General features: G+C 36.5%; 1 protein-coding gene across 5 annotated transcripts in view; it reads right to left on the bottom strand.

Annotated features, from left to right (window-relative positions):
• Window positions 1-60: 60 nt before the first annotated feature.
• The window catches only part of LOC127634335 (palmdelphin-like), a 34,884-nt gene continuing 20,599 nt past the window's right edge, over window positions 61-14,345 (bottom strand). Inside the window, exons 1-4 of one of the 5 annotated variants that reach the window (XM_052113838.1) lie at window positions 3,942-5,701; window positions 1,624-3,679; window positions 1,232-1,320; window positions 61-939 (exon numbers count right to left, since the gene is read on the bottom strand). In XM_052113838.1, the coding sequence (XP_051969798.1) occupies window positions 856-939; window positions 1,232-1,320; window positions 1,624-3,679; window positions 3,942-3,992 (2,280 nt within the window). In that variant the 5' untranslated portion in view covers window positions 3,993-5,701 and the 3' untranslated portion in view covers window positions 61-855. Of the gene's footprint in view, window positions 940-1,231; window positions 1,321-1,623; window positions 3,680-3,941; window positions 5,702-9,289; window positions 9,358-11,612; window positions 13,576-14,345 lie in introns of those variants that run through there. The other 4 variants (XM_052113839.1, XM_052113837.1, XM_052113840.1 and 1 more) reach the window with 4 other exon arrangements.

Genomic DNA, 14,345 nt, shown 5'->3' with positions numbered 1-14,345 from the left:
CACAAGAAGAGGCAATCTGGTGAGGTTGCCTGTCAACCCAATTAATGTAGGAATAACAGACTGTTTCTCTTTTTGCCTTTTTAATTGACATTTATTTCTGCATTTCTCTTTTTAACATATTTTTTTTCAAATGGTAGGAAAAGCAAATATTGTCTTGAGACTGACGCACATGGATGCAAAGGTTATCAAGCAATACTTTTATAAGCATGGCGTTTGACATAAATGTACATTCTTTTTTGAGGACAACAAATTGCAAAGCAACAGGTTATAAGTAACAAGTTATGAAATATTAGATGATCATAATTGTTGAATTAAGAACTGGACTTTCAGAAAGTGCCCTCCATTTAGACATTTGCAATCATGGCCACATAAAGAATAATTCTTTAAAGAAAACTTTCAATTATGTTCCTTGACTAAATAGATTGTTTTTTGTGATATTTAACAAAATACATCCATTTTGTATACATTTTCACTTCGTTGTTATCCTAAAACACTGTAATGCTGTTTCATATTATTATATATATATATTTCAGAGATATACAAACATTGCCTTACAAGAAAATACATTATGAATATACAGTACATATTCTCCTTGCCTTTGTAGACAAAACACTAAAAATATGGTTTATAAGTACCTCATTAAAGAAGAATCACAAAAATGGATTAAACGGTACATTCAAATAACATTCAGGCATCTTGGCTTACACATTTCTTTTTTTCTGGATAAATAACAAAGTTACACAAGCAGCAGTAGCAAGTGTTTACGCTGTCACAATAGACAAACATGAGTTTGAGCATTGATAATTCTTTTACGAAGAATGGCTGCAGATTAACGATTAATGTAATTTCTGTTTTTCACTCACTGTTCGCAAACTCCCCTGCCTCCCAACGCACAGCCATGGCACTTTTGCGTCGGCCTCCAGAATAGGGCTCAGGAAACTAGCGAGAAAACAATAAGTGATCTTTAGTAGTTTTTCTTTCAATTATATCAATGAGCACATTTACATGGACATCTTACACCAATTATGCATAATGAGCTGACAAACAGTTTCCTGATTTTCAGATTTTTTTTTTAATAAGTTGATTTTTGGTAGTGCATCAATGCATTGGTGTGCTTGTAAAGCATTCACTATTGTAGTATTGTTATATGCTTCCATAACAATGTTCAACTAAATTTAGATTTTTCTAGACAACATTTGTGAAATAGCTTAAATATTTAAAGTGGACTTACTCGATGATCACATGACAGAGCTGACCGATCCATTCTGCATGTTTTCATTGGAGATGAAGGGGATGATTTACATTTAATTGGCAGATCATCTGAAATTAGATAAATCAAAATTATTTAATAGAGCTTATTTAACATTTCATATGTGTGGCAAACATGTTTATCGGAAGTGACTTGCAGTGCATTCAAGAAATTATATCAATATGTGTATTCCCTGGGTATCGAACACATGACCTTAGCACCATGATCTACCAGTTGAAGTAAAGGAACATAGAAACATTTTGTCCTTTTTTGACTGCATTCTATGACATTTGTTGTGATTTGCAGCCGCAGTGATGTAGCTTTTACTTTAGATCAATGTAAAATAACGAAATACTCTGTCTCTTGAGCCATACCTGAATGGTTAAACAGTGAGCCGTCCAGGCAATTTGGAAATATCAGGAAATTATCCTTTGAGTAAATACTGGCTCTTTGCCGTTTTAGTTCCTCTTCTCGCTGCTTTACCATTTTTATCTCCTCATCGACGAGAGATATTGTACTCCTGGACTTCAGCTTAAAAAATGGGTTGTTGAGGAACATTTTATCTTGGGTTTCCTCTGAGACAGAATTCAGGTTGAACTCTGATGCACTGCGAATGATAAGGTTCGATGTCTCCAGAATGATGAGATTAGGGGCATCTTCTGATCTCCAGTCAGCAGACTTGGAGGACAACATCTTACCATGCCGTGGACTTTGAGGGAAGGGTTCTGGTTCGAGGATGATAATGCTGTTGGCTGACAAGTCTTGTTGTTGAGAGCCCTTGGTTGGTGAGGATGTAATGATGAAAGAAGGTGTCATGTTGCTGGGAGATTTGGGTATCCTTCCATTGTCATCCTGGTGTTCAAACATCTGTTTCTCATTGACGTCCTGGCATAGTTTCCCTTGGTTTAAATTGATGGATCTGGTCTTCATCTGTACACAGTCACTAGAGTACAATTTTGTCATCCCCCTCTCGCGTCTCAGGTTTTCCTCACGTTCCACTGTTTGTCGAATCTCCTTCTCAATTGGGGTCTCTGGGTCGTCACATTGTGATCTGTAACTGGAGTCATCAAGACCAGAATCCTCAGAACAAGGGCTAAACTGGGTGTGCGCATAGTCCTCTACAAGTGTTAAACTTTCAAGGTCCCTCTTTGGCCTGTCAATGTTACGGACAGGTGTGTACATGAAACTGTGACTGCCTTGGCAGGTCCCAGATCTTGCTGTTGGTGTGTTCGGGTGGGGGATCAAGTTTTTCGTTTGCTCTTCTATCTCTAGCCACTGTTGGCGAGCAAGTTTGAAATCCACATGTTCTGTACTGACATTCTCACTCTTCATTTCCTGGATCACACAATAATCTTTCGGCACCTTTTTGCTGGAATCAGATTTGACAGAATCAAATGAATTGCATTTGTGGGTTGCTGAGACTCGTCCAAGCTCCTCATCATCTTCAGAAATCTTGGACAAGCCATGGAACAGTGTGGAAGAATTGTAAGATATCTCTTGCGGTTGCAGAGTTGGCCCAGTCTCTGGTTGTTCTAGCACTTCTCCAACAGGGGGCTCAGGCTCTTCGGTTCCCTTTAAATCTTCAAAAGTATTTTGAACTTCAGGTTTTTGAATAAAGAGTTCCTGTGCGCTCAGCTCAAGGCTGTCAATGTAGGAATCATCATCTTCCCTATTAATCGAGGAAGAGAAGATGTTCCTCCACTTCTCATCAGTGTCACTGTCAGATGACACCGCAGCAATTTCAACATGAAGACATTCATCCAGATCTTCTGGGTCGTGACAGGACTCTGTGGAGACGTCTGACAGGACGTCCTCTCGGATGTAATGCTCCAGGATGGTTTCTTCTGAACCATCACATTCAAAACCTTCCAAGATGGGTTCTTCTGAGTCTGTACCTAAAGGGTCTAATGTATCTCCATCATCAGTGACTTCTGTTTGAGGTACAGTGTTCTCTAATGGTTCCTGCCTCTGCGAATCTTGCCTCTTATGTACAACGTCATTCTCATATACGCTCTCAGCACTTGACGGAGTGTCAGAGATCGAAGAGGTAATTGACTCGTTGCGATAAAGTTCTTCTCGAGTGTCTTCCAAGACAAGTGCCTCTTTTGGACCGTGAACGTCTTCGAGTTCATCCTCCTTGGTCTCTGTGGGAGGTAGGCCTGCTAGAATTTCAACCATTACTTTTGTACTTATGCAGTCTAATACGTCAGCATCGTTGCAGAGTTGTTCGTCTTTGCTGCTTGTGTCCTTGTTCTCAGGTAACTCAGTCTCCAGGACTTCACAGTCAATTATGTTTTCTGTGCCAGAGTGTTCACTGGTCTCCATGGTTACGGGCTCAAATAGGGCCTCCAGTTCTTTATGTTCTGGATTCTTAGAGTAACCTGGAATCTCTTCCAGCCTATCCACCTCCTCAACCTCAATCGTAGCTCCCTGAAAGAGAAAAAGAAGAATTTAAATCGGCGGTAAGCCAAATTTAATTTCCCTAATCAAAAACAGTCACAGCATATCAAAGCAAATTTAAATCCACTCATCTTTGGTATAGATCGTATGTAATGCTACATTTCTGAGAAAGTTTTTGTGTGTTAGATTTTGTGCTCTAGTGTTGACAGACAACCGTGTCTTGTAATTGCACAACACTTCAAAAACCACGTTAGTTACAAGCATTAGTTTCATTCTGCTAAAAAGTCCTTACCTTTTGAACTGACTCTGCCAGATCACACCTTTTAACATCTCTGTTTAACATGCATTTTCCAGTGTGAATTATTTTTCACTTGCATAAGCAGGCATATAAAATTCAAATAGTAAGCACTTCACATGCCAATTTGTATTTGGCATACTTTTACCCTAACGGTGCATTTAAGGTATACATTTTATGAGTTTGAGTGTTCACAGAGAATCTATCCCATGATCTTGGTGTTGCTAGTGCAAGATGATTATGGGATCATTCCAGTGTTTTAGAGGAAAGTACAAGTGATTGTTTGCTATTGCAATGAATCATTTAAAAAAAGTGGGTTATAGTCGGCAGACAGTGGGCAGAACTAAACAGATCTATTATGTAAGACTGCAGAACTGGCTCTCTTCATCATGCATGCCAAACTTTTGTCCTGGCAGATAAACAGCATTGCTTCTAGGTTAGACCAGGACATACTTTTAATTTTGGGGCTTACAATAATCATTACCTGCATTTTTTTCATACTTCTGCATGCACATTTATACTGTAAGGCATATTTTGTATGTATGAGAAATGACACACTTTTTTCTTTCTCTTCATGCCAGCACTATTGGTTTACATGGATTTGTCTGATCTCATTGTTACCATCTGCCAAGTGCAAAAATGATCAAATGCTCAAACTCTTTCTGACAGAAGAAACCAGCTGCCACATAGATTAGAAATTCAGATCTATTTGTTCAATACATCAAAACCACAATTACACACTTCCACTTAACATCACATGATATCAATATAATGTGTAAATAGTACATACTACAGTGCTAGAAATTCACAAATAGGCAAGTTGTTTACATTGCTTTGGCTTGAAATACTTCTTTCATCCACCAGTTTGTTATTCCCTGATGTCTGTTTTGTATTCGACCACTGGAGGAAAGTCTCTACAATCATTCAAAACTTGACCGGCATGCTAATGCAACCACTAAAATCAGAATTATGTGAAATTACCATCCACTTCAGTGCCTGCCCATTTCACCCCAATCAAACTAGACAAAAGGCACAAAGCCTCATGAAAATGACAGGCGGTAAAGTGTTGACTGCCATGGCAACACACCCTCCCCACTAACCCCTTTAGCTGGCAGAACATCTCCGCTGGTGAGAAAACGTCCACAGGCTCACACACTCTCCATCTCGGCTCTTGTGTCATGACAATCTGTATTACATAAATTATTCAGTGACAATAACAATTTGCATTGAAGACAGAGGAAGGAAGATCGAGGTACCAACATGTCCTAGTACATACCGTGAGCTTTAGGAAAATCAGCCAGAAGGATATCATCTCCACCTTGCCAAAAATCTCACTTCTCCCTGAAATCTGCATGCACTGTGGGCTTGGGTAACTGTGTGCTTTTTAGAAATAGGAAAAACATTTGGATGCATGTTTCGGAAGTGAACTTGCTCTGATGTGAAAGGTATTGGCAGAAATGTCATTGGTGTGTTGGTCTTATGTCACTGATGTTGTTATTAGTGGCCACCTCGGGGCATCTTCCTGTTACAAATGCTCAACTTTTATTGGCTCGTCCAGTGTTTTCAACATTAGCCCTTGTTTTAACAGCTGCACTGTTGGTCAAGTGGTCAATAAGTGGCTTGTCAATGAGATCACATTCGAAAATGTCTGATGTCCTAACTTGCCTCCTAGCATCACAGGAAGTGATGTTACATTGTGAGTCTGGGGCGGAGCCATCCAGATGTTACCGTGTATCATGTACACTCAAACTATTTTATATTTGTTTATATTTAAATATTTTGCAATAAAATTAAAATAGATTGTTTAATAGTTAAAATAAATGTCTTTAAGTCGATGGTTTTATATTGTATTGTCGTTTCTAATTATGGTTTCTTATTACATAATTTGAAATGTTTCAAGAAACACAATTAATTTAATCATAAAATAACTTGCTGCAAGTTTGCCACTGACTATTTTCACATGCAAATTAGTTTTGTGGTAATCTCTTCATTGTAGCCACAGGTTTGCCACAAAAGTATTTGCCAGTTTGCCAGAACTCTAGATATTTCGTAAGGGATTTATGGAGTCTTAATCCTGAAAATACATCAATAACTGTCATCTAAGCTATATGACGTGTCGCATGATATAACCAAAGCAAGAAATGTTCAATTTTAACATCTCTGTTTGTGGTTTCAGTTAGCATGTAAACTGATTAGCCTGCAAAGCTAACATGTAATCATGCATTCCATATGGTTAGCAAGTTAATATATTATTCTTTTAAGCTAAGGTATTCAGCACAATATTTCACATAATTATATCAAAACATTGAATTCCATGCTAAATGGTAAATGGATATTGTAGTACTGTGTTTACTGACAGTAATGACATGATCAGCTACAACAGGAATTGGTAACCGACACATTGAATTAGACATAACAAACAACTAACTCAGCAGGACAGGATTCCATGGCGGTACTTCATATTCCGTGACATTGTAACCAAGATCACATAAAAAGTGGGCTGTCACTGTTGCACTCTTCACTCATTCATTACATGAATATGAAATATACACCGCATGTTCATATCAGTAATAAATGTAATCAAGAGATGAATTTTGAACCATTTTGTTAACAATAAGCTGTCATAGTGCGCAGCATTGCGTGAGCAATGACCATTGAAAGAGAAGAGCATTGTAACTTCAAGGATACTCACTTCAGAAAGCGGGTGGGGGGTGCAGAGCGTGGGTGGCCATTCAAACCTATGGACATATCTGACAGGCACTAAGCCTTTAGACTTCTCAGAAAAAGAATGACTGTGTTCCCAGGTGAGACAAACATCACTATGCAGCACAAGGCCATTGCAGAAAAAGATGTAAATCTCTTAAAAGGAATATATTAAAACCATCACATGTTACTTTGTGTAAATGAGCAAGTAACGAGTAATACAAATGAGCTTCATGTATTTACTGTTAAATTATTTTGTAATGCTGCTTGTATATCTAAATTGGTATTCTTACAGTAATTAAAAGGATAGTTCACCCAAAATAATTTTTTTGTCATCATTTACTCACCCTCATGTTGTTACAAAACCATTTAACTTTCTTTCATTTGTAGAACACAGAAGGAGATTTTAGGTAGAATGTTTGTCACCATTCACTTTTATTGCATCTTTTATCCATGCAATAAAAGGGAATGGTGACTGAGCCTAACTATCTGCCTAACTACTTTTGTGTTCCACGGAAGTCATTTGAATCTAGAAAAATATGACTATTATTAAATGATGACAGAATGTAAATGTTTGGATGAACTATCCATTTAATTAGTAATATGTGTAACAGGCATGGTGTGCCGCAACCCCTAAAACAATGCAGCTCTAGCTGAAGATGGAAGTGTTATGCTTATGCTATCAACTTCAAAGGTGTTTTCGAATGAGCACACTCACTGAATGGAGATGGATTGCAGAAAAAACACTCAACTGGAGGCTGCCTGCAGGAAATTGAATGAAGTGACAAACAAACTGCCAACATTTCTTTTTTGCATCAAAGGTGCCAGAATGCCTTCTGGACCGTTCTGCCACAATTAAACACCTGGTAACCTGCACTGTAAAATAAAGTGTTGTTAAAATGTTTGTTATAATTTCGCAAATCAATAGAATGAGTAGAAAAAGAAAGCTCAAAATTACAGGTATTACATTAGAATTTCACATGTCTAACAGTAGTAGATATTTTGGTACCACTTTCTAATAAACCTCTAATATATATATATATATATATATATATTAGTATATCATAAAGATATTAATATAAATTAATACAGCCTGATCTCATGAAAATTACTTTATAACAGTTATAATACACATCGTAATCTGTTATATCTTTCCAATTATTCATGGCTAAATCTTGTAGAGAGTCACGTTAACACATGACAAAAAAAAATTACATAACGCATGAAATTTAGTGATGATTATGTGTTTTACTTCATTTTACTCTTTAAAGGTGTAACAGGTGTTGTAATGCATTATAACTGTGGTTAGAATTCTTATCGAGAACAAAAAACCTATTCTAATCATATGGCATTAGAATGCACTACAAATACTTTAGAATGCATAATACATAAAGGCTTCATAGAAAGAGCTACAGAAATGTTTCCTGACATGTTAGTAGCTTAGAGAGTTCATATGGCAGCTCTCTCCTCTTCTCTGCATTAATGGTAGTGTAAAGTGAGGCTGGAGATGTTCCCCTCTCTAATCAGTTCCAGAGAGGACCCATACGCGCACTCACATTTACCCCAGGCACACACACACCTTCACTCACCCACGCAGACACTTTTAATTCACTCTAAAACGCACACACATACACACAGCTGAGAACCCCAGAGCTTTTGGGATCTTCTCTGTCAACATCTTCTATTCTGCATGTTTTGTATGTGTTTGAGGATGTTACAAGTATTCTGTGATTAATTCAACTTTCACAGATTCTAGGCTGACAGCAATGCAAAATCTTTGCACCTCAAATTAACATAAGAGATGAAGTTGATGAACAAAACCAAAAATTATGTTTTACTGATTAAAATATATTAAGTTTGCTCATGCTATCAAGATCCATGGCATGCATATTATTACAGCCAATGCACAAAATATAACAATATACAGATTACGTATCAAGGCAATTATTTCTTACATTTAGGATTAAATAATTTATGGCTCATATTAGAGTGGACATTGATGTCAAAGAATTGTATTGATTGAAATACTGAATTTATCCTTTGAAGATCAATGTAGTGTACATTACTAAAGCCAACTTACAAAATACAGTATAATATACAGATCAAGTAACAAGGCATTTCCATCTTATTTCTAACATTTATGATGCAACCGCATGTAATTTTACCTCAAAATAAAGTAGGTGTGTTTTTTTCAGTAGAAAGAACAGAAATTATATAAAACCCAAATCTCTCCCTCTCTCAGCTCATGTAACATTTATGACACATAATCACAAACACCCGAAGCAGATGTTAATTCCTGTTTGATTCTGTGTTTTTAAAAACCCACTGCAGATACATGCAGAACTCTATTCTACCTGTGCAGGCATACAAACACGTGTGTGCACAAAATCAGGTCTCTTTAGACCACATTAGCACATTGTTACTAATGTGTTTAGGCTCTGTTCGACATTGTATCTCAACAAAATTCTTTACAGCATCACAGAGGAATATAGTGCATCACACCTATACTATGTGTCAATCCAACATTATGGCACCTAAACAAGTTTTTTTCATCAGGTACACATTTACATAAAGTACAGTTCATAGTTTCACTAAGAAAATGACTGCAAACTTTTATGTAGTCAATGATGTAATTGTCCTACCTTGTGGTGTGACAAGAGCGGAGCGGACAGGGTACGTGCTCAGCGATTCAGTCTTGGCTGAAGCTCTGCTTCTCTGTAACCACAGAGACTGCGACTTACTCTGAATGTACCAGAAACAACCAATAGCTGAGCAGCCTCTGCTATTCCAACACACACACTTTTTCACAAGAAATTCCCTAAAAGATTTCTGGTAATCAGGCTTTTTTACATTTAGTGCCCTTCCTCGGGAAATTTACAGGGGCAAAGTTTAAAATAAAGTGACTAATTTAATGGAATATTCCATGTTCAAAACAAGTTAAGCTCAATTAATAGCATTTGTTGTATAATGTTGATTTCCATAAAAAATAAAATCAACTTGTCCCTCCTTTATTTAAAACATGCAAAAATCACGGTTACCGTAAGGCACACACAATGGAAGTTTAAGAGGCCAGTCCATAAATGTTAAAATACTGTTTCAAAAGTAGTTCATTATACATGTTAACATGATTTTAGTATGCTAAAATTGCTTACCTTATCTGTGTAGCATTATACAGTATATACAATTTTACAACTTGTTGTCATTTGTGATAATCAACATTATGCCACAAATGCTGTTAATTGAGCTTAACTTGTATTGAATCCGGAATTATTTATAAAATGTACAGTATTTTCAAATCAAATGATTGCAACATGCTCTAAAAAAGTTGGGTCAGTCGCATGTTTATCACTGTGAAATATCAAACTTTTTCCTAATTATACTTATTAAGCATTTAGGCACTGAAGACACAAGTTTGTTAAGTTTAAAAGTGGAATTTTCCCCTATTCATCCATTCTGCAGTTCTTCAGCTGCACAATTGTACCTTGTTTTTGTTGCCGTATTGTGTGCTTCATGATGCGCCACACATTCTCAATTGGAGATGGTCAGAACTGCAGGCAGGCCAATCTAGCACCCACACTCTCTGCTTATTCAAATTGACAAGTCTCAAATTATCCTTGCACTTGAAGGACTAAACTGTTACTATGAAATGCCTCACCTGTTTAACATCTCCTGTTTCACATTGTCTTGTTATTTTAACTTGCCAAATTGTTGTTAGTCTGAAATTGCCAGGTCTCGGTGCCTGGGTAGCTCAGCGAGTATTGACACTGACTACCACCCCTGGAGTCGTGAGTTCGAATCCAGGGCTTGCTGAGAGACTCCAGCCAGGTCTCCTAGCCAACCAAATTGGTTGCTAGGAAGGGCAGAATCACATGGGGTAATCTCCTCGTGGTTGCGATTAGGGGTTCTCGCTCTCAATGGGATGCGTGGTAAATTGTGCGTGGATCGCGGCAGGTAGCACTAGCCTCCCGTGCTGTGCGTCTACGAGCCACGTGATAAGATGTGTAGATTGATTGTTTCAGAAGCGGAGGCAAATGAGACTTGCAGTCATGTGATATGAAATTACTGTACATTAAAAAGAAAACTATGAAATATACAAGGTAAAACATCATATAATGTGTAGTTGTAGTGTTTTCAATTTAGCAAAGGGTAGGCTAAATATAATTTACAAATCACAACTTTTTGTTTTTATAAGCATTTTTCATACTGTCCCAACTTTTTTGGAATTGAGGTTGTAAAATCTAAACATATTTACTTGAGAAGTAAAATAACCAAACAGAGCATGTGAGCGGAGCGTTGAGCGATGAGCGCCTTCTTTAAGAATCCACAGACCGATCAGTGCCGCTCACTCAAGTCAGAATGCGTTTTGTGATATGCTGGCTTGGGAATCTGAGAAATAAGCAATTGGCCTGAGTTTGCAAACCTTATAACCTAAATAAATGCAAAGTATAAATCAAAGTTAAGAACAAGGAAATCGAAAGGGAGCACGGAGAGAATTAGCAAATATTCCTTTTGGAATCGTACATGACACATAGCCAGAGAGCACGAGGATGAGCTACAGGGACATGGTAGTTTTGCCCACATGTCATTGAAGCTGCCGTGTGTCCTCATTTGCAGGCGGCTGCTTTCATGCCTCTATTGTACAATTGATCATTTGATTAGTAAAAATTTCCGCTCTCGTATAGAGAATTTAATTGCGGAATTATCTCACTTAATCGACAGCCTGTTGCTTTTGATTTCTGCTTTGGGATAAAGCCAAATCCACACCTTAACGATAAGTGAAATGTACAAATAAAACTGACTCTATATTAGTGGTTGCAGATAACAACAAAAGAAATCCATGAATGATTGTACATTCAAAAAAAAACTTTTATTAAACGAAGGCAGTGTATTAAATAATTGGTATATGTTTTAGGATTATTAAGCATGATTTCGTCTAATATATATATTGGACAAAATCTCTGCAGGACAAATATTTTTTATTTGTTAAATCCATGGTTAAACCTTGCTGTACATATAAAGATCATGATCGCTTGATGCATATAAAGTCCATATTCACTTTATAATGCTTTACAAATATCAAGGAAAAACAAAGGGGGCACACGATATCTACTAATCCACTAATTATTATATAAATAACCACAGTCCTTTAGATTGCATGTGATACGTACAGTACATATAAAATGATAGGGAATATTAATAAAGCAACAGCACTGAAAAAGAGAAAAAAATTCACTGCTCTTTTCTGGATAACTTAATACACCCTTTAAAACTGAACACAAAATTAGGATGAGAAATTGCTCATTTTAATTTACAGACCCAAAGTCTGAGAGCTTTAATTCAGAAACCTATTAATGTATCAAATCTACAATATAATCATTATGGTGAGACAACTGAAGAACAAATATGAATTTCACGTTTACATGCAATATTTTTCATGGTATAAGTCCATGTTTTCATTATTGCCATAAAGGACTCGAACAAAAAAAAAAAGTATAATCAAATAGTTTGCATAAAAAATTATGTCCACATATGTGGACAGTGGGACCAAGTTGTGAAATGTTTAATAATACCAAGCTATATAAAGTCTTTTAAGATCTTCTTAAAGATTTTTTAAGTCAAATTTTATATTATGAGTGTAATGTAATTTTTTATTATGTGCAATCATGGGTGTTGCTTATTTATGTTTTAGCATCAGAAATTTGCATAAATAATTATAATTCAAAGTAATGGATAGCATCATCTAATCACTGCCAACAATGTTGTGACAGGGCGGAGGGCAGGGATAGGTCATGATGCTACACACCCGACCCCTAATCGGGCTAATCGAGTCTCAGAGAGGGATAAAGGCCAACTGGAGACTGCAGTGGGACAGAGAGAGAGAGATTTACCAGCTCCACCCTCCACCCTGTCACACATGTTAAAATAACATTTTGCATGAACATTTCTGAATCTATGTACTGATTATCATTGTCCCATGTCTGCCAAAAATGTTGAGTGGTTCAAACATCATATACAGCCTGAAACTGAACTTTTGACAGGATGTTAGAAGTTAATGCCCTTGACTACATAGGAAAGTTCACTTGCTCCCTAATTAGGGTATGAATTAACCTCCAGTGCTGTGCTCTCTGTCTGCACTGGTCTCAGAACAGTTTGAAATGTGCCTTATTTTCATCCTAACTCCATAAAAAGCCTCCGAAAGCAACATTTTCCAGTTTTTGGATACATCCATTGATTCTCAATGTGATACTGTAAATTGAATATAGGATATTTTAAGGAAAATTAACCTATAGTCTACGTATGTGATTGTTGTGTTTAACAATGTGCCGTTTCGTGATAAATCAATGACATTTTTAAAATGGCATATCAGATGAAACTAGAGACTCTACACTTTTGACTTAAACAGGTCTTTATGTAAAAACTTAATGAAGTTTCTTACCAAGACAAACTCAGCTGAGATCAGCGCCATGTTGTTTTGTTGCAAGACTCAAAAGTTTAACCCTTTAATGTATGCCTAGAGTCTCCTGAACTGACATAATTCAGTTTAATTAAATTAAATTATGAGCCAAGCCAAAACGTAATGTCCATGCATGTGGACGCGGAGTCTCAGAAGGTTACGAATGTTTTACTGATTTTTTCTGAACAAAAGCAGCGTATATTTATCGCTTTGATATAAAACAGAATAAATCTACCAAGAAACAACAAGATTATACAAATGTCTAACATATCAGAAAAAAACTATGTACAACATGGACAGTAAATCCTGCTTTGGAACTCAAATAGAAAATAAGTTTATATGTTTTTTGATCAGTCTCTCAGTCCTTTCCTTTCCTTCTCTTCTTCATCAAATATTGCATGTACTCCCAACATTGAATCTTGCTCTGTGGAGACTACATGTACTTTCCTAGCTGAGACAGTTTCATTGGCAGAACTGTGGAAAGGACATTAAGAATACTTCAGTTTAAACACACTTAAAATGCAGCATACAGGGGCTTAATTAATATCAAAACTCAGAAAGCCAATGCAAAACCCAATCAATGCCTGGGCATGATGGGTATTCAGTTAACAAATGTTCCCTACACTAATGCACAAAATAAGGGCATCAGTATAAATGAAAACAATAAATATGCAAAATTTCATAGATTTAGCACTTATTTTGCACCTTACATAACGCAGGCCAAGGATTATTACATAACTCTCTCTTTAGCAGATGTTATGAAAGACCTCTTGAGCAGACACTGTGTCTTAAAAGCAACCAAGGACAAAGTGCTCAATTATGGCTGATGGACTGGAACTACGCATTACTCTGGAGAAGACAAAACTATCAAACTACGGTGAATCACACATTAGCTGTGTAAATCACATTCATTTATTATGAAAAAAAAACAACTCCCAAGTAAAACATTGTGAATAATGGTCCCTAAGATGTCTAAATAAAATGATGGAGGACATGATGCCATTTCTATTTTTAATATCCATCAACTGTGAAGTCTGATACCTGGCAAATCTTTTTATATTGCTCCAACAACTATGTCCAAGCATTAACAAAAAAGAATTAGACAAATACAAAGTTAATATTTTAAAGCAGAGATTTATTAGTTTTATTAATAATAAAGAACAATACAACAGTGGTTTTATGACACAAAGTTAATCAATTTCATGCATGGCATGCAGATGTATAATGTTGTTTATTTGGTATTT

The sequence above is a fragment of the Xyrauchen texanus genome, chromosome 41 (assembly GCF_025860055.1).
Source record: "Xyrauchen texanus isolate HMW12.3.18 chromosome 41, RBS_HiC_50CHRs, whole genome shotgun sequence".
Taxonomy (NCBI): domain Eukaryota; kingdom Metazoa; phylum Chordata; class Actinopteri; order Cypriniformes; family Catostomidae; genus Xyrauchen; species Xyrauchen texanus.
This window is presented reverse-complemented; position numbering and strand designations above follow the sequence as displayed.